The following is a 24,773-nucleotide window of genomic DNA, read 5'->3' on the forward strand; positions in this document are numbered from 1 at the left end:
AGAGAAAGGGGCTTACGTAATGGAGCCAAAAATGACATGATGGTAACTAAGGATACTCATCAGTGAGGAAGGTCAGAGAGGAGATATATGGAGTAGGGGCTTGAAGGAAATAAAGGGATGTATATTAGTTGGACCAGCAGGGATTACAAAGGGTAATTCCTTCTCCCAAATAGCTTACGTCTTCTGGGACATCAGGAAGCTGAAGATAGACATATTAAGAACAATATGTCTGCCTTGCCTTGGCTGGCCCTCCACACCAAAGCCTCAGGTCTCTATCTCAGCTTCAGTTCTCATTCCCCTTCCTGCATTAATAAAAGTCAAGTTGCACCTAGCCCTGCTTGTAGCTGTGGAAACAAAGCCTCCTGAGTCTGAATGTGCACTTCACAAAAGAGAGCGAGAGCAAGAAGACCAGGAAGAAGGCAGAGACTCCTCGATGACCTTCTGCCCTTGGATACTGCTACCTTCACACTCCAGATTAAACTGCGTTAGCAAGCCAAGAGAGGTAACACATGTGGTTCAGGAGACCTGTGCCTGCCTGTTCCATTCCACACCCAGTCATCTCACCACACCCTCCTCCTCTCTTTATATTCCCCTCCAGTCCAGGAACTGCCAGCTGCAGAGAAGGAAGAGAAGGAAGGAGAAACTCACCATTCCCTGCCCAACCCCAGCCCCACACCCAGAGCAATCAACAGGTAGGTTTTTCAGACACTACTCAGGAGTCTTTCGAAGAGCAAACAGGTTTAAGCCTGGAAAAGAGGAAAAGAAAGAAAAGATCAAAGGTGAAGTAGGGGTTAGAGTAGAGGACAAAAAAAAAAAAAAAAAAAGGTAGGGCCCCCAACGAGAGGCAGGAAATAGCCAGGCTGAAGACTTGGGGGCAGTGAGAGTTTGGGAGACAGAATAGACAAGACAAGAGCTATTAGCTTTCTGATTCTTAGGGAATCCTTTCTCAGCCCTGCTGGGAAAGGATAGGTGTAGCGGGGAGTTCCCTGGGGCTCTTCCTGGTTCTTAGGGAAAGGTGACCTTGAGGCTGCTGTGTCTTTTCCCCTGAGCTCTCTCAGTCTTCCTCTTGTATCTGTTTATTCTGTGGTTTTTCTGCAGCTGCCTCTCCTGGGGAAAATGGAGAGATGGCGTGCAGATCGAATTCAGAAAAGAGGCTGGGCAATGTCAACCTCCCCACCCCCATCCCCAAAACCCAGAAAACAGACGGATTGGGTTTCAGATTAAACAGTGGGCATGAGCGAAGGGGGAGTTTTCAGGTTCGGGGGAAATCCCCGTGGTGCTGTCCTCTACTTAGTGCTGAAATCTGACCACCCTCATCCTTGGTGGGCGCCTGTCCCCAATCTCAGCGAGCGAATCTCAGGTCTTCCTAATTACCTGGTTAGTGCTACCCAACCCCACCCCCGCACACCTAGCGCGGTGGCAGGCCGGAAGGCGGAGCCTGAGTGAGCCCCACCCCTGGAGACTGCGGCTGGGGCCTCCCTCTGCTCTGGCTGGCCGCTTGCTTGCTGCGCTTCTCCTGCAGCCTGGTAGGCACTGGCTGCTACTTCAGCTTCAGCCTTCGTCGCGACCCCTATTTTGGCTCCAGTCTCGGACCCTGCTCCGTCCTCTCTCTACTTGGTTGCATCCTCCCTCCTAGTTCCAGATTTGCGCCAGATCCTGCTCCAAATCCGGTAGCCGCATCCCCAAGCCATGGCTGGTCCCTTCTCCCGTCTGCTGTCTGCCCGCCCCGGACTCAAGCTCCTGGCTTTGGCTGGAGCTGGGTCTCTCGCCGCCGGGATTCTGCTCCGTCCGGAATCTGTACGAGCCGCCACCGGTGAACGGAGGAGACTGTATCCCCCGAGGTATCAGAGCCTAAGATGCACGAGGTGGGGGCTGGGGATGATAGTGGTGATGATGGGAACCGAACGGGTAGAGAGGATGACCTGAGCAAAAGACAGGGCCTCGAAGACATATTTCTGTACAGTTTGGAGATCCCAGCTGTGTAGGAGGAACAGGGCCAAATCCAAAAGGGAAGAACATGTCTAAGGACATGTCACCCGATGTCACTGCCTCCCAGCCAGCTTTGGCTTTGCAAATTCTAGATTTACCCACTGCTCCAAATCCTTTTTCTGGACCCATTCTCCTCGTTCTCCTGAATTCTCCTGAGCCTCTCCCCTCCCCCATCTCTAATGTTGTGCTCACAAGAGAAAAGGAACTGTGTAGATATGGGGGAATTGAGGCAGTTAGAACTATTTGGAAAGAAAAGACCCTGGAAATCCCTAAAGAGATTATCAAGATTTAGCCTACCTCTAATTCCCCCTCCTTCCAAGGAGCAAAGCCAGACAGGGCTCACTGGACAGCTCCCAGCTGACATCAGTAGGTCTAGTCTCCTGTGCACTCCCTCCATGGTTACTGGGTACCCCCTTCCCAGCGCTGAGTACCCAGACCTCCGAAAGCACAACAACTGCATGGCCAGTCACCTGACCCCAGCAGTCTATGCACGGCTCTGCGACAAGACCACACCCACTGGTTGGACACTAGATCAGTGCATCCAGACTGGAGTGGACAACCCTGGCCACCCCTTCATCAAGACTGTGGGCATGGTGGCTGGAGATGAGGAGACCTATGAGGTAGGGGGCCCCTCAGAAATCCCAGTTCCTTCCTCCCTCCCTCATGTGTGTTCCCTCGAGACTGGATTGTCTGTAATCAAGTTTTCTGACCCAGTGATATCAATCTACAACTGAAACGTAGGAAGGAGTTCCTTCTTTATAACGGCCTCTTCCTCTTAACTCCTTTTCAGGTATTTGCCGAACTGTTTGACCCTGTGATCCAAGAGCGGCATAATGGATATGACCCCAGAACAATGAAGCACACCACTGACCTTGATGCCAGCAAAGTGAGCCAAATGTGACACGTCCTATATGTTCAGCCTTGTGCACAACCTTCCCTATCTCCAATCATTACACCTGGTTTCCTGACTCATGGCTAGACTGCTGAGCTTTCAGATATCGATAAGGGAAAGAATTGCATATCTTGAAGAATAGCAGATAGGAAGGCATAATGGATAAGATACAGGATATTGGGGTTGAGGAGAATACGATCAAAGTACAAAACGGTGAAAGAATTTTTAAGAAGTGACTATGTCCTGGCTGGGTGTGGTGGCTCACACCTGTAATCTCAGCTCTCAGAAGGCTCAGGAGAGACACTCCTTCCTCCACAAAAAAAATAAAATAAAATAAAATAAAAAAGCTGCATCCAAAGTGAGAAGTTTGGAGAAATGACCAGAATGTCTTCAGTTAGCATGCCTGTCCAATGTGCCCTTCCTCCTAGGGCCTGCTTCACACTCCCCCAGAGCTCCCGCCTATTGTGTTTCTGTGATTTGTGTTCATTTCTCTTATTCCTCAGATCCGTTCTGGCTACTTTGATGAGAGGTACGTATTGTCCTCAAGAGTCAGAACTGGCCGAAGTATCAGGGGACTCAGTCTCCCTCCAGCCTGCACTCGGGCAGAGCGGCGAGAGGTGGAGCGTGTTGTGGTGGACGCGCTGAGTGGCCTGAAGGGCGACCTGGCTGGACGGTACTACAGGCTCAGTGAGATGACAGAGGCTGAGCAGCAGCAGCTTATTGACGACCACTTCCTGTTTGATAAACCTGTGTCCCCATTGCTGACAGCGGCAGGCATGGCTCGAGACTGGCCAGATGCCCGAGGAATCTGGTACGAGGCCGATCCACCTGGTTTTTTGATTCCCTTTTATGTGCGACTTTTTTTCCCCCTCATCTATACCAGTTCTTGTCTCGCCTCTTGATCACTACACCTCCTGCCCTCAGGCACAACAATGAGAAGAGTTTCTTGATCTGGGTGAATGAGGAGGACCACACACGGGTCATCTCTATGGAGAAAGGCGGCAACATGAAGAGAGTGTTTGAAAGATTCTGCCGGGGCCTCAAAGAGGTTAGAGAAGGGTATACCGGGGAGCTGAACAGGAGGAAATGAGAAAAAACCATAGAGCAGCGTAGGTAAATTGGCTATATCATTTGTCAGTCAACCCAGGGAATTTCTGATAGCAGGAAGGGTCGCTATCATGCTAGGATAATAGTTACAAACCAGGGCCATCCTTGGAAAACCAGGGCATGTAGTTAACTCTAAAAGTAGAAAGAGTATCAGTAACCTAAGGTAGGTAAGAAAGCATAATCTTTGCCAAGCAATGCAAAGAAGGAACCAATGATATGGCCAGCCAGTGCTGGGGTGGGTGGTGTGAGGTGGGATGTGCTGTTAAGGAGAACGTTTGAGCCTGGACTGTTGTAAGGCGTGAGAGACTGGTATGTTCATGATACATCACCCAGTTCTGAGCCAAGGTGAGCCTTGACCCCGACTCTATCTAGCATTGTGTCCAGGCTTTAAGCAGAAAGTGCTCACGAGACTAGGGAATACTGGGGGCTGAACTGTCTTAAGAATGCATGGTTCTGGGTGAGAGGTGACTCTGCATTTTGTATGGACAGAGTTTCTATATTTATTCTGTGTTAGAAACTGCCATAGGCCCAATCCTTAATGTATATTCTTGTATCTCCAGCTTTATTTTTGGACTTGTAAAGAAAGAGTGCTTCCCTTTTAGATTCTAGCTGGGAAGCTTATACTATTTTTGGCAAGGGATGGAGAATGTTCTATGAGTGCATAGAGAAACACCCTTTAATTATGTGGCTCGGTTTATTTATCTATAAAGTTGAGGATTAAATGAAATAATGCAGGCAAAGGAATTGTTCTGTAATAAGTGTTCGCTTCAGCACGTAAGAATCCCCATGCTTGTGATTCCTTCTGAGTTCAGGGAGCATCATCGTGAGGCAGTGGTCTTTGTGTATATTGCCCTGTGTCTTGCATGCTAGTAGTCATTATGGTGGTCAGGAGAGCAGGAACACCTCTTGAAGTCCCCGTCTTCTCACACGTACCTGGGAATCTGGCTGCACCTTCTCATGTCTCTCTACTCTACTACACATTCCTTTTACAGCTAAGAGTCGGCCCTCCTGCCTTATCACCTCTACCTGTCCAAAGGGGCCCTTTGCTCTCTGTCAAAGACACAATGGATGCATGGGAAACCTCTGTCCTGTTTCCGACTTCTATTCATTTCCCAGGTCACCCTTAACGTATCACTATCTCAAGCTCCTTCCACAAACCGTCTGTCTGTCCACAAGTCTTATCAGTGTACATGTAATGCAACATCAAAGTGTCCTTTCACAAACGATGACAGTAAGTTGTAACAACAAAGAGTGTGTCATTCATTGATCCTCTGTTGTTTCTAGAGCGTAGTTCTAGAGCGTCTGTGGGGCTAACTAAGGGGGACGCATCCAATCCTGATTTTTCACATCAGAACCTCCTTTGACACAGGTGGAGAAGCTGATCCAGGAACGAGGCTGGGAGTTCATGTGGAATGAGCGTTTAGGATACATCTTGACCTGTCCATCTAACCTGGGCACTGGACTTCGGGCAGGAGTACACGTCAAACTGCCACTGCTAAGCAAAGTAAAGGATATGTGGGTTTGGGGGGGTGTGAGTGAGAAGTGGGGTTTAGATGGGGATGGAGGAGGCACTCTGAAAGGAGACAGTCACGTGGGATTATGACTCGCTGCGGGCCAAGGACAAGGTGAGAACAGCCTCTGCCTCTTTGACCTTCCCCTGGCCTTTATCCTGCATCTAGGATAGCCGCTTCCCAAAGATCCTGGAGAACCTGAGGCTGCAAAAGCGTGGCACTGGAGGAGTGGACACGGCTGCCACAGGCAGTGTCTTTGACATCTCTAATCTGGATCGACTTGGCAAGTCAGAGGTGAGGTCTTAGGAATTAGGTGAAGAGGTTGAGATAAGACAGCGAGCGAGCCTCAGGAATGTAATAGAATCGGAAGCAATGTCCTGGTTGAGTTGGGGAGGGGAGAGAAAACGAGTTTTCAGAGGTGGAAGATCAGTGCTGAAGAGGTGGTGTGTGGTTTTAATACCAGCAGAGGCAAGACAGATCTCTGTGAGTCCCAGGCCAGCCAGGGCTACATAGTGAGATCCTGTCTCAAAAACTGAAAAAAGAAAAGACAGAAAGAAAAAGAAGCTCAGGTAAATTGTGGGAAGCGGAGATCAAGGACGAGTATTCTCTAGGTGGAGCTGGTGCAGCTGGTCATCGATGGGGTGAACTATTTGATTGACTGTGAACGGCGTCTGGAGAAAGGACAGGATATTCGAATCCCTCCACCTCTTGTCCACGGCAAACATTAACTCCCCGTCCCCAGCAGATGAATCAAGACTCCCCAGGACTTCTGCATATTTAACAGTGGCCCATTCTACTTGCCAAGGACCTGCCTCTCGATCCCTGTCCTAGTAAAGACTCCACGTTCTGTTGCGGCTGTCTGTGTTATTTCTATTGGTGTGGTGAGGAGGAAGTAGGAAATGAAAGAGAAACAGTGGGGTTATTCATGATGGCAGGAGAAGTATATGCCAGGAGCATGATTCTCAGGTGGGCGGAATGCATTGGAAATTTACCCATAATCCTCATCCGCTTACTGAGAAAAATTAGAATGCACTTCCTTTTACAATGTATTCAGTATGATGTAAGTTTCTTCCCTCAGCTGAAAAAACGGGATTATAATAGGTGGCCAAAAAAGCTGATGGTTAGTGTCAGAGCCCAGGAAGCGTGGAACCAGTCGCAGAGACCCCAGGCTGAGCTTCGACCTAGAATGAGATAAGGAATAGGAGGAAAAAAAAATCACAGTCCCATTCCCCAGGAGCCTTTGATGCTTCAAAACTAGCTCTGTGGCTCTGTGTATAGACCCCTCTACTCCAGAGATTCTCCTGTGTGGGTTCTGAGGGCCAGACAGCACCAAGTTAGGACTTGGACTCTGGATCAGATGGCAACTTATCGAACAGTGCAGTTGATAACTTACCCCGCTGTTCTGGGATCTCCTTCCCTTCATGCTGGGCCCATGCAACTGCTCGTCGCTGCTCAGGACTCAGGTAGGCCATTTGCTCAGGAGTAACAGCTGCAGCCTGACCCCTGGTGAGACTGGATAACTGGATGGGGTTGAAGACCACCTGGAGGAAAAGGACAGGAACCAGTACATCCATGTCACCCCATTGGGCCCATGCTCTCCCTGTGGTAACTCTAGGCCCCAGTCTACCAAAACTCACTGCAAACTTGGGGGCAGGGATGACAGAAATGGCAAGAGGAGTCAGGCCTTGGATCTGTCCCCGCAGTAATGCTGAAAGAGCCAGGTCTGGGATGCCAGCTAGTGAAGGAAGCAGAGTACATCTAACTATCACAATCCATCCATGATGTGGAAACCGAACCCTGACACCTAGTGACAACCAGTGGCCCAGCATCCCCACCTGCTATCGTGCCAATTTCAGTGAAGATCTCAGGCCCCCAGTTACTGACTGGGCCAAAGCCACCAGGCAACACAAGGAGATAGGCCAGAGCTTCCAGCTGTCCCTCAGAGCATGGGAGATGCAAGCTACCCAGGAAGAGGGCTGCTTGGCTGTGGGGCAGTAGGAAGAAGGGAAAGAATTCAGCTTCAGTGGCACAGGCTGCCGTCATGAGATGGAGGAAGAGCTGGCTTCAAATGGACTCCCTTCCTTCATGGGACAGCCCTTTCATGAGCCCATGTCCCCTACAGCACCACCACTCCAAACCTTCCAGGGGTTACCTAAACTCCCAACTGCTGATATGCTGTAACTCCTCTGGCCGCAATCCACAGAGTGTGTAACCCAGTGCTGTCAGATAGATGAAGTCTAGATGGCTCACATGTCGACCACTCTGCCTTAGGAAACTGGAGACCACAGCTCGGAGCTGGGGGGAGCACAGGACAAAGAGATTAAATCACGGGGAATGAATGGATAGAGAAAGGGGTAGGGGGGGGTGAAGGGCACTAGTGGACTGTATTTCCTTGTTGCTGACACTGAAAGATCCTATAGCTATGGAGAAAATCAAAGACACACCCTTGTCCTCACAACGATGGAAGGAAGTGGAGAAAGTAGAGAGTACTAGGAACCCAAGACCTCAGACAGAATAAGTCACAAAGGTCGTAAGGTCACTGCATAGAGTACTTCGAAAAGACAGAAGCTGACAGTGGTGACACACTTGTAATCCCAGAATTTAGGAGGCATGGGCAGCAGAACCAGGAGTTCTAGGCTATCCTCATCTTTGTAACAGGGTCAAGACGAGGGTGGGCCACCTAAGACCTTGTCTAAACAAACAAAAAAAAACTAAAAAAATCAAATCAAGAAAGATAGGAAGGATGGCCAGAAAGGACCACAAGAGAAAAACCCCTTGGGTTTGGACAACTGAGAGGACTAGGGGTACAGGATGTATGTCTGGGCAAGGCAAGGAAGAGAGAAGGTGGTACCTGGACAGAACTCCAGCCATCTATTTGCCCCAGGCTGCTCAGCACACCCCAGTCCACCAGGGTAAGCTCCTGCAGTTCCCGTTCTCCTAGACCTATCAGGAGACGGCCCAGCTGCAAGATCTGCTCAGGACGGAATCCTCGAGGGGGACCCCACAACTAGGAGGAAGACAGCAATCACGTGAGTGGGAAAAGCACTGGACTAGACATCAAATGCTGGGAGCTGGACTTCGGCTGTGGGACACTGGTCAGATCACTCCCCTTGTTTTTAGTTTCCTCTACAGTAAGATGAAAGTTTCTCGGATTCAGGGGTTACTACTGAAAGGCTTCCAGTCCATGAATTTTAAACTTTACAGGCAGCAGACGCCATGAGGTACCTGCTGAAGTGAAGAAGCCGAACTCAAACTTCAGAGATTCTTAGTCTGGCAGGGGCCCCAGCAAACCTGCCCCCTGGACAGTTTTGATACACATTCAAATATAGCACCTCTATCCACTATACTACTCTTCCTTCAATATTGATCCCCTCTAACTCCCTACTTATCATCCAAACCTCTCACTTTCATCATTTCCCCACCTCTCACCCAATCTTCCATTCCCTTGTGTCCCATATCACTCAACTTCTTTGCGTTGTCACCCACATGGCCCCATCAGTCTCTCCATCCCTAACCTGCTTGGCCTTGCCCATGGCTGCCTGTAGTTCCTCAGGACCAAGTCCTGGATCTCCAGCAAATAATGACAGGCAGTCTTCAAAGTCTGAGAGTTCCATCTCTGCGATCTGTGTCGCAGACCAGGCCGCTGGGAAGGTTCCCCGTATGTCCGCACAATTTGGTACAGGGTCTGATGGAAGAAGGCAGACACAAAGGATCAGTGTGATACTAAATCATGCCTACAGTGATAGTCATAGCTCCTCCAACCTTCGGATGATGGACCGGTGAGAGCACCATGGGCTAAGGAATGGTGACAACGAGAATTTGAGGGTATCTGAGCAAAAGTGACTGGATACAAGGCCATCCTGTGTTAAATAGAACACGGAGATTGCTCAGGTGTTTAAAGAAGAGCTGAGTTAGAACCCAGTCTCTAGCCTCATGATTATCTCCTTCTGTTTAGGGATTTCCCCAGGAGAGAGCTCCACATTTTGCCAGGCTCAAAAGAACAAGAAAATAGGATTCTGGGCTAAATTGCTGTTTTGTTTTGTTTTGAGATAGGATTTTAGTAACCCAGGTTGGCCTTAAATCTGCTATGTAGCTAACGCTGACCTTGAATTCCTGATCTTCCTGCCTCCACTCTCAAGTGTTTGGATGACAGGCGTGTATACCACCACACCCGACTTTAAACATTTAAGGGGTTATAAACTGCCAGGATTATAGACCCTTACAACCAGAAGAGACCTTGAATATCAGCTTGTAGCCCTTGATGACCAAACCCCAGAGATCAGGAAACCTGCTCAGAGACAGCCTACTAAGACCCCAGCTTCCCACCCTACCGTGTCGCTTGTGGTGGAACCAAGGGCCTTGTAAATAGCAAGCAACCACCAGCCACCAGCAGCCACCAACGGTCACCAAGCCAAGCCTCCAATTGCACTGTTTGTTCTGACACCTTTTCTCACACAGCCTCATGGGCATATGAGTATTTGGGGAGTGTCACCTTGGAGACCCTCAGCAGCCGGATGAACGATCCCAGCTACCAGAGCGGTTTTCTTGTGGGCAAGCTGTGACTCCCCACACAGATGTCCCACTCTGCTCTGCTCCCAGCTCTGCTGCTTTCCCAGAAGTCGCTCCAGGGTCTCTGGACCCAAAGCCTCCTGCAGGACAGAGAATAGAGGGAAGGAAAGGCTACCTGGCAGTCAGGGCCAGGCACTCTAATTTCCAGACCCTACCATCGGATGTGGGGGCTCATGCCTGGAATCTCAGCACTCCAGATACTGAAGCAGGATTGCCATGGATTTTAAAGCCATCCTGGGCTACAGAAGGAGCCACTCACAACAACAAACAACAACAAACAACAAAATTGAAAACAAAAGCCATAAACAAGTCCTGCCTTTGTTTAGCAGTCTTGCCAGAAACAAGTTGTACCTCCCCCATGAGCTAACCCCCCATAGCCACCCCTCAGTCTCCTTGTTCCTTCACCTCACCCTGGGGATCAAGGAAATGGCCTCAGCAGACAGAGTGAATACTAGGCGTCCAGCTTGCTCTATTTCATCTTGGCTCCACAATTCTGGTTTTCTAGGGGGACGGAAGGGACAGCATAGAGTTGAAGAAACTGTGAGGACTTTGACATGCTGTGACTGGGGAGCCAGGGTGCCTTAAAGCATGTGGAATGGGATACCACTCTGGCTGATGGTCAAGGACCTGGGCATAGGATGTTACCAAAGGACCATACCCAAGAACAGGCTCCTGCAACAGCAGCCATCCCAGCTCTGTGGCAAATGTCTCTCCTAGGCAGAAGCCCTGCAGCTGACTGAGATGAGACAGTAGAATGGGTAAAGGGATCCGTCGTGTGCTCTCTATTCCCAGGAATCCAACCAAGGGGCCCAGTGTCTCCAGCACTTCCTTGGAGATTGGGGTCTCCTTTGGAGCCTGGAGAGGGGCATCAAGCCTTGGAGAATGCACCTGACTTGGAGTACCAGACTCTTCGATCAAGATACCAAGTCCCTTGACCCTCCCTCTGCTCCTACCCCCAGCTTGGCCCCTGTGAAGGCCATCGCTCTTGTTCACCGCCTTACACAGTGAATGAGCTCAGACAGAAGCAGACAGAAAGACTCAGAGGCAGAACCCAAAGGATTTCTTAGACTCCGAGGGACACAAACATGAAACATGAAGCAGGTTAATCAAAGAACCGAGAGGCAGGTCTAGAATGCCAGTAGGTAGATTAGCAGCCTAGGACTTGGGCCTAGAAGTAGAAGAACACTATCTGAGGAGCAAGGATTGCCAAAGGCAGCAGCTCTGGGTCTGGTGGGGTTGACTCTTACCAGGGCTTTAAGTGCTCGTTCTGCCAAGGCTGCCTGGTGGAGTGGGGTCAGTGCCAGCAGCTGCTCTGGAGCGCCTTGGACCAACTCCACCACCAACATAATGGAATCATTGGACAATCTGTCCATCAACTGGATCCTATTATTGAAATTTGGCAGTGGTGACACTCAAGTGGATCTGAGCCAAGCTGAGACGGGATCATCAAGTCCCGCATTCCTAATATCAGACCTAAACCTGTGACTCAACGCAGAACTGACATCCCACAGTCCTGATCCAGTTCACACCATGTGAAGGGACAGCAAAGAGAGTGGCTATCTCTAGCTGTCTTTGGAAACAATCCTATCTGATGTGATGGACTTAAAAGGCCCCTACATTAAACACTGTTCAAATCTCTTATCAATCTTTCACAAGGGAGGAACTTCAGTTTTCTGATTCATGGTCTTATACCTCAGCTGGGCAATTGGGGTTCTTCATTACCTTAGAGAACCAACATAGTTAAAGAGATTTAAACGGCCTTTAAAAAAGCAAAACAGAACTGAACAGAAATCAGCAGTGGTACCTGTCTTCTACATAAGGTCAAGTGTATGAATATCAAAACCTACAGGAAATCTTACAAGCAAACAAGCATGGGTATTATCTGTTTCCACCATCCTCACACCTCCAGGAAGTCTTTAACTCCAGCCTTTTTCTACTCTCACTTACAGCTCAATGGCAAGGGGCTGGGAAAATGAGGAATGAAGCACATGGGTAAGGTCCTCATGAACTAGGGGCTGGAGAGATGGCTCAGTGTCTAAGAGCACTGGCTGCTCTTCCAGAGGACCAGGGTTTCATTCCCAGCACCCCCATGGCTCACAACCATCTGTACCTCCATTTCCAAGGGATCCAACATCCTCTCTGGTCTCTGTGGGTATTAGGGATATACTTGGTATATAGAAATCCATGCAACAAAATACTAATACATATAAAATAAAAGAATAAATATATTAAATCTATTAATTAAATATATTAATAATAATATAAATAAATATATTAGTAAATATATTTAATATATTTAGTATATAATATCTTTAGTATAATATAATTTAGTAATGTATTTAATAATAAATAATAATAAATTATTATTAAAGTTTTTTTTAAGCATATGCCTTTAATCCCATCACTTTGGAATCAGAGACAAGTGGATCAAGAGTTCAAGGGAGAGTTCAAGGGGCTGGAGTGATGAGTCAGCGGTTAAGAGCACTGACTGCTCTTCCAGAGGTCCTAAGTTAATTCCCAGGAACCACAAGGTGGCTCACAACCATCTGTAATGGGATCTGAAGTCCTCTTCTGGCATGCAGGTGTACATGCAGATAGAGAACTCATACATGAAATAAATAAATCTTAAAAAAAAATAAAAAGAGAGAGAGAGAGAGAGTTCAGGAGTTCAAGGCCAGCCTGTTCTATACTGTGAGTTCCAGACCATCAAGAGCTATGCAACACAGTGAAACCCTTTTAAAACGATACTCAGAAACTTGAATGTCTGGGATGAAGGGACCTTAGCTTGCCTACTCTTTTCTCCAATTCGTACTTGAACTGGCTCTCTAACATTCCTTCCATGGGACCATCCAGCTTAGATTTAGATAGTATAAATGATCAGAAACTTACCACTTCAACTGTATTACATTGTGCAAAAAATGTGATTTTTTTTTTACCTTGTTAATCCTAGTCTTGCTTCCATAGAACCACTCATAAATAAGCCTATACACTTTCCATTGGGCACCTTCTCAGGGATTTGAGGGTTTTAAAGCACACTTTATCCCCCTCCCCCATCCACTCCTCTGAACATATTGAAAATATAGTCCTCTAATCAAATTACAATCCTCTAAGACAGAAATAGACCATTTCTTCTTTTATTTCAGTTACTACATATCCATTAGTGTAGCCTAGACTTTTCCTAAGTTCACCTGATGGCCACAACACAGTATTAGCTTCCCTGTACCAGGACCAGTCTTGGGACCAGACAGACTCACAAAACATCTTTGAAAGAGTCCTGTTTGGGGCTGTATATGATGTCAGGGAAACATTAGATAGAAAGCTACCTCTTCTGAGTATTTCCCAAGCAGGGAGCTTCTGCTCCAAGGTGAGTACCCCAAGGCCCCTGCATCTCCAGGCAATGCACTTACGGCAAGTCCAGGAGTAGCTTAGGGTCAAGCTCACTCAGTTCCGGCCCCAGGGTGGTCAGCTCTGGCTCTGGCATTGCCATCCTCCGCTGTAGCTCTGCCCAGATACAGGCCCGCTAGAAGGCATAGGGTAGAGAAAACAGGATCAAGACAGAGCTGAGCATGGCCCCTGAGGTTCTAAACCCAGGGTCCAAGCCTCCCACTAATACCTAAGTCGCCCTCTCACCAGGCTCTCTCGAACACCAATGGGCAGTTGGTAGAGCATGTGTACCACATCAAGGAAGTCTACCATTGAGCTGATCTGCTGCAGAAACTCACAGGACATGCCTCCTGCCAGGTTGCCCAGAGCCCTGCGGACATGTGAGTGGGAAGACGCTCTTTAACACATGTAATGGCCTGCCTGATCCTCAATATCAGCGCTCTCAGCACAAAGACAGATGTTCACTGATAGTCCTTTGCAGCTTGTGAAATGTTTGTACATAGATAACATCACTATCTTTCCATAGCATCATCACTGTATGGCAGTGAGAAGGGATATTCTTAACACCAGTCTACAAGACGTAAGTTGAGACTCGAGCTATGTCTTCAGGTTCCAAAGCCCCTGGTTCTTTCACTGTCGGTGTAAGTAAAGTGATACGTACTTCTTTCTCTAGCAGCTCTAAAGTCACCTTGAATTAAATTAAGAACAGCAAATGTCTATTGGGACTTTCTACTAGGCCAAGTGATGTGTTAAAGGTCTTATGTGCCTTAATCTCATTCAATCTTCGCTAGAGCTCTATTTTAATTCTTATTATATAAAAGAAAAAATCTGAGGCTTAGAGTGACTAAGGGTCTTGATTCTTGGTAACAGGGTGTGACATGGGACTACATTTTCTGAGTCTCACAGCAGAACTGGGTAGCTGTGGCACTGTGACAGGGTAGGAGGGAAACAAGAACACACTATCTTTTTTTTTTTTCACACCAGAAGAGGGCATTGGATCCCATTACAGATGGTTGTGAGCCACCATGTGGTTGCTGGGAATTGAACTCAGGACCTCTGGAAGAGCAGTCGGTGCTCTTAACCTCTGAGCCATCTCTCCAGCCCAAGGACACACTTAATAACAGTGATGACAAAAGTAATGCCCGTCAGATGGGAGCAACTGCCCAGCACAGCTACTCACTGCAGACTCCTCATGGTCAGGTTGGTGGGCACTTGCATCTTCTTCCAGAGAAACTGTGCCTATAAAGAAACAAAGAAGGGGGGGGCTGCGGTTAGGAGCACTGACTGCTCTTCCAGAGGTCCTGAGTTCAAATCCCAGCAACCACACAGTGGTTCACAACCGTGATCCAATGCCCTCTTCTGGTGTGCCTGAAGATAGCTACAGTGTACTCATATAAATATAATAATAAATAAATCTTTAATAAATAAACAAAGAGAGAGCAGCCTCAGACTCTACTTTGTGATTCCTACCAGCCCCCACTTCCCCAAAGCCCTACTCTCTTCTGAGCAATCCTAGGAGAGAGAGAGAGAGAGAGAGAGAGAGACAGAGACAGAGACAGAGAGAGAGACAGAGACAGAGACAGACAGAGAGAGACAGAGAGAGACAGAGAGAGACAGAGAGACAGAAAGAGAGACAGAGACAGAGACAGAGACAGAGAGAGAGAGACAGAGAGAGACAGAGAGAGAGAGACAGACAGAGAGAGACAGAGAGAGACAGAGACAGAGAGACAGAGACAGAGAGAGAGACAGAGAGAGACAGGAGACAGAGAGACAGAGACAGGGAGAGAGACAGAGAGATAGAGAGACAGAGACAGAGAGAGAGAGACAGAGCACGCACAGTGAAGAGACCACCAGGTATCAGAGCAAGAGCTGAGTCAAGGAAGTAGAGAAGACAGGGAGGGAGCTCTAAGGGCAGAAGAAAGAGTTACCTGCTGCTCAGACCAAGGCAGTTGCCGATAGAGTCTTCGGTTTGTCAGAAGAGCCGCTGTGTCCAGTTGTAGCAGCTTTAATGGGAGCAGGGGAAGCAGGCAGTCTGGCCAAGTGGTGGGGGTGGGCTGCAGGCAGTGATGAGTAGCAGTGTGGTGATGAGTGAGAGGGTCTGCACTCGCCCCCAGAGAAGGGCAGAAAGGGATCAAAGCTAGGATGGGGTGGCATCTGCCATTTCAGCAAGGAATACTTGGTGTCCCCACACCTCAGCCCGCTGTGGCTGTATTGTGCTAGTTAGACACCTGATGAGCAGAAGACCCCTAGCTTCTCTTTGCCTCAGTCTTCTCATCAGAATGCAGGAGGCTGGCCCTGGCAGCCTCAGCCTTTCGAGTTTGACACTGTGAGTAGTGGGAGTATGCTGCTCTGCATCAGGAACTGGGATGCTGCCAGAATCTATGTGGGCACAGAGCTAACCTGAACTTTCAAAGCCACTGGAGGGGGAGTGTGTGAGGCAACACCAGGCAGATGAAACCACCCAGAACATAGAGAGGTACTCAGTTCAGAGATCTCACACGTACCTGACCAGGAATGCACACAGTTGTGCCGGCCCCTGCTGCACCCATATTTTTAACACCATCTTTTACCTGCACAAGAATTAGAACTATTTGTGTATGGGGTGTGTGTGTGTGTGTGGTGTGTGGTGTGGTGTGGTGTGTGATGTGTGTGTATGTGTGGTCTGTGTAAGTGTATGTGATTGGTGTGTGTCTGTCTGTGTGTGTGGTCTGTGTAATTGTGTGTGCGTGTTTGTGTGTGTGGTCAGTGTAAGTGTATGTATGTGTGTGTGTGTATGTATGTGTGTGTTTGGTGTGGGTATATGTGTATGTGAATGTGTGTGTGTTGTGTGTCTGCAGTCTGTGTAAGTGTGTGTGTGTGTGTGTGTGTGTGTGTGTGTGTGTGTGTGAAGTGTGTGTGTGTGCACATGTCTGCACGCTCCCTGGAAACAAAGATGTCTACCCCTTATATACCACCCGTCTTCTGCTTCTCTCTTTCTCCCTGTCCTCATACCCGAAATGTCTGAAGCAGAGCTGCGATCTGGCAAGCTGAAAGCCTTGACAGTTCAGGGCCCAGGCAGGAACAAGCACCAACCAGAACTCGCTTAGGGATGGCCTGGAGTGTCTGGGGACTGAGACCTGGCAGGAGAGGGTGCAGGGAGCAGAGTTCCTCCAGGGACAGCTAAGAAACAAGAGAGACAAGAAGTCTGAATACAAGGGGCAGAACGTTACAGAAAATCAAGTAGGGAGGTTAGTAGCTATGAGGGGAGCTGAGAGGGAGGAGAAGGCCAATGCAGGAGCTGTGAGAACAGGCTACACAGCCCTCTAGGAGACACTGAGAACTTGTGCTACTCACATCATGCCTAGGAAGGAGCCTTCCAAACAACAGAACAGCCTGCAATGGGATGGAACAGGGACAGTTCTCAAGCCCCATCAGCCAAGTCCCAGACGGGTCCCTGGGCCTGCCTGCTAAAGCTTCTGGTTCTCTCTCAGCCACCACAAGGGCCAACCTGTCTAGGGGTCCTTCTGGAGTGGAGAAAGGGGAAGGAGGCATGCCTCGTTGATATATGGTTCATCCTCAGCGCTTACCCAGGGAAAGGAGGGGGCGATGACATCTCCACACAGGGTTCTCATGACTGGGGCTTCAGAGAGTCAGACAAGCTCACCTGGGCAGGTGTGACACTGGCTCCCTGTAGGGCAGGAAGCATGGCTCTAAGCTGGGGCTCTGAAAGCTCCTGCAGGAAGCGGAGGCCCAGCTGGGGAAAGAGAGGCGCCCAGACCCGCAGCTCTCGGGGGCTTAAGACAGTTCCTCCAGATGAACGCAACACCCCCAGAAGTTCATATGCCACCTGTAACAGGAAGACTTAGGACTGCGGAGAAAGGACAGCTGTATCCAGGATTGCCTTTCTGGACTTACCAAATGCTCATCTGGATTTACCAGGGCTTGGGCTAGTACTGGATGGAAGCAGGCACAGGACCAGAGTAGAACAGGTTCAAGATCACAAAAGGTATAATAGGGTAGGGATAGGAAGCACAGGTAAGAGGCGAGAATGACTAGGACTCAAGAATAGAGGTGACAGGGAGTCCACACCCCTGTGCTTGAGCTTGGTTGGTGCAATTGGGCAAGTTACTCACACAGTTCCTAGGAGAGTCTGGAGTCTTACAGATTTGTACCAAAGGGCTCACCCGTCCTTCTGGGCTGAGGGTCCCATTGGCCGCACATTCCAGCAGGCCCTGTTCTACAGGCCCCATCGGATCACTCAAGGGCACCAGACTCTGTAGCTCCTCAGGACTCAGGAAGCACGCGAGGGACCCAAGCCTGAAGGAGGCATGAAGTTGGCCTCGATGTGCTTCCAGATAAGCACCCAGGCACCCAGCATTTGGTACACAGAGTAGGCATATAAACTAAACCAGGAAATGTGAGCACCGTATATCAGTTTCTCTCTCAGAGCCCCTCGCTCGCCAGGGCTCCTTGTTCTTCCTCTCTGCAATACTAGCCCTGCTTCTATACACCTCCATGTTGGTCACAGTCACTGATTCCACAGCCACTCACCTGCGCACCTGCTCCTCACCATCCTCCATGCTCTGGTTCACTAGGCTACGAAGCACGTGCCGGGCGTGTCCCGGCCCAAGACCTGCTACTGGCCAGATATCCTCCAGGGCCTGGATCTGAGGCAGGAAAGGAGAGGTGGGGTAACGGTGAGACAGGGAGACGGTGCTATCAAATAACGGTGATTCTCCTACCTGGTGAGGGCTGAGCTGGAGAAAGCTCTCCAGGGGGAGATGGGGAAGCAGAGGCAGGGCCGCCCACAGCAGCTCCTGGGGCCAATCAGGCACTTCTCCAAACAGCTCAGGGGCCAGCAGTCGCTTTGCCAGGGCCTCCTTCTGCTCAGGCTTCATTCCTGAGCTGTGATCCCGGATGGCAGCCAGGCTAAAGAGAGTAACAGGTCTTAACATTTTTCTTATATCCTCTCTGCTGTAGTTATGTCGCTGTGGGCAGGAAGGAGAGTCTCCCTGTAGGCGGGTGGGCTTGACAGGCAGGAATAGGGCTTACACACTGTCATTGGCCAAAAGGGACGGTGGGAAGCGCATGAGGTCAGGGACAGCCAGGAAGGGGATGAGCGGTGACATGTCGATGAAGAGCTGGGAGGTGAGGTGTGGGTGCCGCTGGAGCAGCAAGGCTGTCAGGCGGCCCATGGCCTGCTCCTCGGATGGTTGAACCTGCAGGGACAGAGAAATGGATGCTGCTCTGAGCTTATTCAGTATCTTCTGCCATCCCTCTTTGGGGTTCCTCTTTTCACTGAAGCAAACCCCCAGAATGCTAAGGATCTGGGTCCCTTTGATCCTTATATTCTTGTTCCCCTTCCCTCTCTGCCCCACCCTCAGCTTAGCCCAGGAACGATGCATGAGCGTCAGGAAGCCCTGTGCAGCCGCCGTCTCTGCTGTAAGCACCAGCTGCTGAAGAGCGTCTGGGGGCATGTGCAGGTAGGCCTAGAAACAGGAGGCAGAGGCGGATATGGCCTCAGTGGCTAGCCATCTCAAGCCACGGCTGTCACTCAGCCACCCATGTGCCCTCCCCCAATCCGCTACCTTCACTAGGATCCTCAGGGCCCAAACACTCTTCTCTCTCTGGAGTAGGTCCCACAGCACAGGCTGGTGAGAAGGAAATACAGGAAGAGAGCTGTCTCTCTGATCCTCCTAAATCTTCTCCCGTTAACTCAACGTTGTGAGGATGCTTGCATGCCCTTCACGGGAAGCTGATATGTGCGTCTCCTCAGACGGTAGTCCCCATGAAATCTGGGACCACGTCCTGTCTTCTCCTGTACTCCAGTGCCAAATATGTGTAGGCCTGAACCAAACTCCAATCAACTCTAATTCCATTTCACTCAATCTCGGGCTTGAAGAAGGGGCCCTAACATGAGCTAAGGAATCTCACAGGTGCCTTTTACATAACGCATACTAGATGAATATGAGGAAACATTTTAAGCTCCTTTGTCACACAGACTAGAATCTGCAGTGCAGGAAAGCATTACTTGCCCAAGAGGACAGTAGTTTATGCCTGGCTGAACCTAACCAATCTTCTTGTTTGTACTCCTCTTAAATCTTTCTCTTTTATTCTTACTTCCCAACACCACAATCCTTGCTGGGTCGGGAGAGAATTAAAACCCTTTGCTTCCTGTGGCAGAGCGGGGGAGTCAGAGAGCAACAGAACCATGAGATGAAGTTTATTGCCTGCATGTTTATGTATCAGGCACCAGGCTAAGCCCACAGCACAGAGCATCCCTTATGGTCTTTGCAACTACCCTAAGAGTTAGCATCTTAAGAGTTTACAGATGAGAAGACAGAATAACCTGCCTGAGGTTGGAAGCCCAAGCCCATCCGGCTCTAGAGCGGTGGTGTACTTAAATCACTTGGAGTACCACACTACTTTTCTATGTTAGGGAAACTTCCCGGAGTCCCTTCCCTTGCTCTGAGGGCTTTTCCAGAGGCAGTTCACTCACACTGAAGCAGGATAGAAGCTCCATCTTGCTCAGACCAGAGCCGAGGCTGTCGGTGGACTCTAAGCCCGATGGGGTTGGCTCTTCTCGCTGCAGGTACTCTCCTACTGTCCTCAGTACACTTCTCCGGCCCTCTGGGCGGAAGGCATCCCAGAATGAACAGTTGTCTGGGAGGCTAGAGAGCAGCAGAGCTCGACCTAACATCCCCTGAGTCTCAGCACCCCCAGCCCCTGGACCCAAAAGGAAAGTCAGTAGGCGTAGCAGGTAATGCAGGCGTGTGGAGTGGGCAAGGGCTGGCACGGAGGACTGACAGCGTGGCAATTGGGATAACATGCCAAGCAGAAAAGGACCAGGAGTCAGGCAGAGTGGGGATGGTCCCAGAGGTGGCAGAGAGGGCAACAAGGGGCCCAGCATGCCTTCTAGAAAGCAAGTATCATTTCCTCCGCGACTAATTCTGCATTGGCCTGCGAGCCAAGCCCAGAAGGGAACCAAGGCCTCATACAGAGTGTCATTGGCACAGACCATGAGCAGGAAGCTGCCCCCATCTGGGCAGCGTTCCCCACAGGGTCCAACATGGCAGGGTGGAAAATCAGTGGCATCCAAGGTGGGGCCCCGACACACATGCTGAACCCAAGCCTGGTTTCGTGGGGGCACAGCCTGTAGACTCTCCTCCACACACAACCGTTCAGCCCACAGTGTCTCATTCTCCAGGAAGCAACCCCAGAATATTTCTGGGGTGAGGGGCACAGGAACTAGGCCTGGTGGGCAGCTAGTTGGGGGTGGGAGCAGGCCAGCACAGAGCTGTTTTACCAAGCGACGATTGGGGCCAGACAGGGCTGAAAATGAGAGGTTGCCGCAGATCATATCCAGAAATTGATCAGGGAATTGATCATGGCAGGCTTGGAGCCAACCTCGGGCACCTGGTGCCCATGAGACTGCGTACCATACAGCCGTCTGGCAGATGACAGCGGTGCTGGGAGGGGGTTGTGGGGTGGTAGGAGGTGGCTGTGGGGTGGTAGGAGGTGGCTGTGGGGTGGTAGGAGGGGGCTGTGGGGTGGTTGGAGGGGGCTGTGGGGTGGTTGGAGGGGGCGGTAGGGTGGTAGGAGGGGGCCGTGGAGTGGCAGGCTTGATGTGCTGGCAAAGCAAGTAGATGGAGAAGTTAGAAATGCTGTAAGGTGGTTCTGGGCCTGAGTGGTTTTCGCAGAGGGCCTCCACAGAAATGGCTCGCCGCTGCCGAGGGCTGATGTGAGCTGCAGCCTGGGAAGCCCTGGGCAGAGGCACACCTCTACTCAGGCAGTGCAGGAGAGCAGGGGGTGGAGGTGGTGATCCAGATAGAAAACCCAGTGCTCGAGCATCCCAAGAAAGGTTGTTCCGCATGCCCCTGGGTGCATAGAGAGGAGCAGGCAGGATGGGGTCAGTTCACACTTCCTCCAGCTGAAGGTTTTGACCCTAGCTCAGAGCTCTCCAGGGGTTTTTAGGCAAGCAGAGGCTTTTCCTAAGGTAAGCTTCCTGAGAAGAAAGGTAGTACTGACTGGAGTACTAAGATAGAGGAGAGAAGAGAAATCTACCCTGCTAAGGCACAAGGCTGCTAGGATAGCCCATGCCTGCCCCCTCCTTTCCTCCTTCTTCACCTGGCTTTGGGTAGCTTACATAAAACCCTTGTTTTTGACCTCCTATCAGGAAGTCATTAGGATAACTGAATATGCCATTATTGTACTGAGACAGAAGAGTGCGTTTGTGCCTCTGCGCCCCCAGTACCATCTTTAGCTAACGGATACCAGCACTATATACCCGACACTGTTCTAAGTGGCTTATATTTTGTCAACTCTTTTTTCATTTCTTTTCTGAAACAGGATTTCTCTGTGTATCCCTGACTGTCCAGGAACTTGCTCTGTAGACCAGGCTGGCCTCGAACTCAGAGATCCTCCTGCCTCTGCCTCGTAAGTGGTGGGATTAAAGGCGTGTGCCAACTTGCCTAACTTCTCACTTGATATATCCCTCACAATGGCTTCGCAGTAGTGGTTATTTCGTTTTACAAATGAGGAAAGTGAGACATACATCACATGTGTGAGGTGTCCAAGGTCACGTGACAACGAAGAAGGGGAGTTGAACACCAACCCAGACATCACATTCCAAAACCACTAATCCACACTCCTCCTCTTGATTTCCTCCTGAGTTGTGGGGTCTGATGCCTTCAGCACTCTATCTACAGGTGGCTGAGACCCAAACCCCCAGAACTGGAGGTCTCCTGTTACTTACCATAAGAGCAGTTGTTGAAGGTTGCCTAGGAGGGAAAGAGCAAGGAAGAGAATGACCCCGATTTCACCTTCTTTCCCTGCTACATTCCAGCTCATGCCCTGGCACACTCACCTCCCTGGCACTGTCCACTGGCATCAGGCTCTGGCTGTCCCATAATAGAAAAGACCTCATCTTGCAGAGAATGAGTGACTCGAAGTAGCCCCTCCTGGAAGGCAGCATAGAGGGGGGCCCCCACTGTGCGCAGCAGACCACCCCAAAGAGCCTCCTCAGAGCCCAACTCTCCTGCTGGGGTAAGCAGGCCCAGCAGACCCTGTAAAAAGTGAGGCACTGGCTCTCTCCCATCAAGATCTGTAGCATTGGTTGGGTCCACACTGGGCTGCAACTGCACCAGGGCCTGCCAGCGTGTACCCTCTAATAACAACATCAGAGAAGGCAGCCAATCAGCAGCCAGGACACAGTCAGAAGGGCCATCACGGGTACATGGGGGTCTTGTGGGGGCAGGGGGACCTCCAGGAACTAAAGCTCCCAACAACGCCTCTACAAGTCCACCCAGTACGCCTGCCTGGTGCACCAAAAAGTCCCGGGGAGTCTGCTCCTGTCCCAGGAGTGCCAGCACATCTCCCAGAAGCCCTAGCATTGGCTCCCAGTCTGGGCTACCTCTCAATGTCACGAGGAAATCATGGAGCCGAAGTGCAGGGGGCTGGAGAGGTGGGGGCTCTCCCACCGGTCCCTCCCCCATCCTCCCAAACTCGAAGGAAGAAGAAATGTTGGCCAGGAATGCAGAGAACCGTGACTGGCTGAGGGAACGCTGAGGAGTGTGGTCCAGAGTGGAGATGAATGACTTCAGAAGGGAGAGACCAGCATCCAAAGACTGAGGCCCAACATGGGCCAAAGTCACTACAAGAAGAGAGACAAGAGATCACTAAAGGAGAAAGGCCTGAAGCCCATATTAGCTTTTCCCCTAGGCACAGTTCCCGGCTGGGATCTGAAGATGGTGACCATCCTTCTTGGTACCCTACAGTGGATCTTGACCTCCTTTCTGAATCCTTAATGTCACCTGTAGCAGCAATCTCTGCCCTCTTCCTTGTCCCTTTAGCTTTTATCTAGCTGACTAACCCCGACACTATTTCTTACTTTTTATAATTTTTGAGACAAGATTTCTCTATATAATCTAGGCTGGACTCAACTCTCAATCCTTTGCCTCAGAGTACTGGGCACCAGCCACCAGACTCAGCTACCCTGCACTCTTGTTTCATTAAAGGGGAAGGCGGGCCAGTGAGATTACTAACAGGTAAAGGCATCTGTTGGCAAGCCTGGTGACCCGAGTTCAAATCCCAGGACCTATGTGGTGGTAGGAGAAAGGAGAGAATGAAATCCTGAGGTTGTCCTTGCTTCTGCCTGTGTGCCATGGTGCTTCACCATTTGCACACACGGTTTTTAAAAGAGGGAAAATGTCTCTCCCCCTCCCCTCCCCTTTCTCTCTCCCCCTCCCCCCCACACACACACACCAGCGAGGGCTGGAGAGATAAGTTAGTGATTAAGAGCAGAGTCTGCTCTTTCAGAAATACTGAGTTCAATCCCCAGCAACTACATGGTGTCTCACAACTATCTGTAATAGAATCCAGTGTCTTCCTTAGGCTTGCAGATATCTACATGCAGATAGAATACTCATATACATAAAATAATAAAGAAATAAATCTTTAAAAGATGAGGGAGTTACACACACAGGTTTTTGTTAGTTTTTGTTTTTCAAGTTTGGCTGTCCTGGAACTAGCTCTGCAGACAAGGCTGGCCACTCTCAGACTCACTTGCCTCTGCCTCCCAAGGGCTGGAATTAAAGGTGTGAGCCACCACCATCCAAGTCACAAACACAGTTTTAAAGAGGGGAAAGGTTATTCTTCTTCATCTCAAGCCTACTCACTGTCCTCACCTTCCTGTGGCGGCAGCGACAAGAGCAGCAGCAGTAAGGGCTGGAGGCTCAGAGCCATAGTTCCAGGTGCAGTCCTAGAGGTGAGTTCTGACTATTCCCACCTTGAAGGGATAGCCAGGTGAAGATGGGGCATTGTGGGCAGCCTGGGGCTCCTCTGACACTATAGTGTGGTCTCTCGGGAAACAGTATCTGTAACTTGACATCACACTTGTCACCGGAGCCACTGAATACCTGATCCTTTGGCTTTGGGAGAAGGGTGTACTTCTGTGTGAGGGACCAATGACAGGGGATCTCAGGGCCTTCAGAGTATTACCCAAGGAGATAGCGTGAGTTAGGAGCCAGAGAGAAGTAGGCAGACTAAAAATATAATTTGGGGTCTACAGAAAAATGTGATCCAACAGGAAGGTACAAAAGGAGTTTGAGAGGCAAAGGAGATTTGAGGAATTTGAGGAATGAACTGACAGCCATCTGTGGGCAGAGAAAAGATATTAAGATAGATGTTTCAAGGGTGGAACATTTAGGAAGAGGAGAGCTGTTACCTTAAATGCACTATCTAGAATTCCACAATATTGGTGCAGAAAGAGATGGCTCAGCAGCTAAGCGTGTACACTGCTTTTGCAGGTGACCTGAGTTGGATTACAAGCACCCATGTTGGGT

General features: G+C 49.9%; 2 protein-coding genes across 2 annotated transcripts; one reads left to right on the forward strand and one right to left on the reverse strand.

Annotated features, from left to right (window-relative positions):
* The first annotated feature begins 559 nt into the window (after positions 1–559).
* LOC116901860 (creatine kinase U-type, mitochondrial) lies at positions 560–6,352 on the forward strand. The gene is made up of 9 exons (XM_032904057.1): positions 560–692; positions 1,637–1,841; positions 2,411–2,609; positions 2,780–2,875; positions 3,385–3,692; positions 3,806–3,929; positions 5,358–5,492; positions 5,668–5,793; positions 6,111–6,352. The coding sequence occupies exons 2-9, from the start codon at positions 1,690–1,692 to the stop codon at positions 6,225–6,227; spliced, it is 1,257 nt and encodes a 418-aa protein (XP_032759948.1). The 5' UTR covers positions 560–692; positions 1,637–1,689; the 3' UTR covers positions 6,228–6,352.
* Positions 6,353–6,591: 239 nt separating this feature from the next.
* On the reverse strand, positions 6,592–24,174 carry Strc (stereocilin). The gene is made up of 29 exons (XM_032904056.1): positions 24,117–24,174; positions 22,298–23,083; positions 22,187–22,211; positions 19,931–21,308; positions 19,020–19,082; positions 18,810–18,920; positions 18,484–18,650; positions 18,174–18,360; positions 17,983–18,098; positions 17,616–17,748; positions 17,096–17,278; positions 16,786–16,824; positions 16,444–16,611; positions 15,957–16,022; positions 15,381–15,506; positions 14,633–14,691; positions 13,699–13,822; positions 13,476–13,588; positions 11,316–11,451; positions 10,727–10,923; positions 10,479–10,569; positions 9,992–10,148; positions 9,015–9,184; positions 8,351–8,506; positions 7,652–7,794; positions 7,335–7,483; positions 7,137–7,234; positions 6,893–7,040; positions 6,592–6,680 (listed from the first exon to the last, which is right to left on the reverse strand). Exons 1-29 carry the CDS (start codon positions 24,172–24,174, stop codon positions 6,592–6,594), a joined length of 5,436 nt encoding a protein of 1,811 aa, XP_032759947.1.
* Positions 24,175–24,773: the final 599 nt, after the last annotated feature.

Source organism: Rattus rattus, chromosome 5, assembly GCF_011064425.1.
Source record: "Rattus rattus isolate New Zealand chromosome 5, Rrattus_CSIRO_v1, whole genome shotgun sequence".
Lineage (NCBI taxonomy): Eukaryota > Metazoa > Chordata > Mammalia > Rodentia > Muridae > Rattus > Rattus rattus.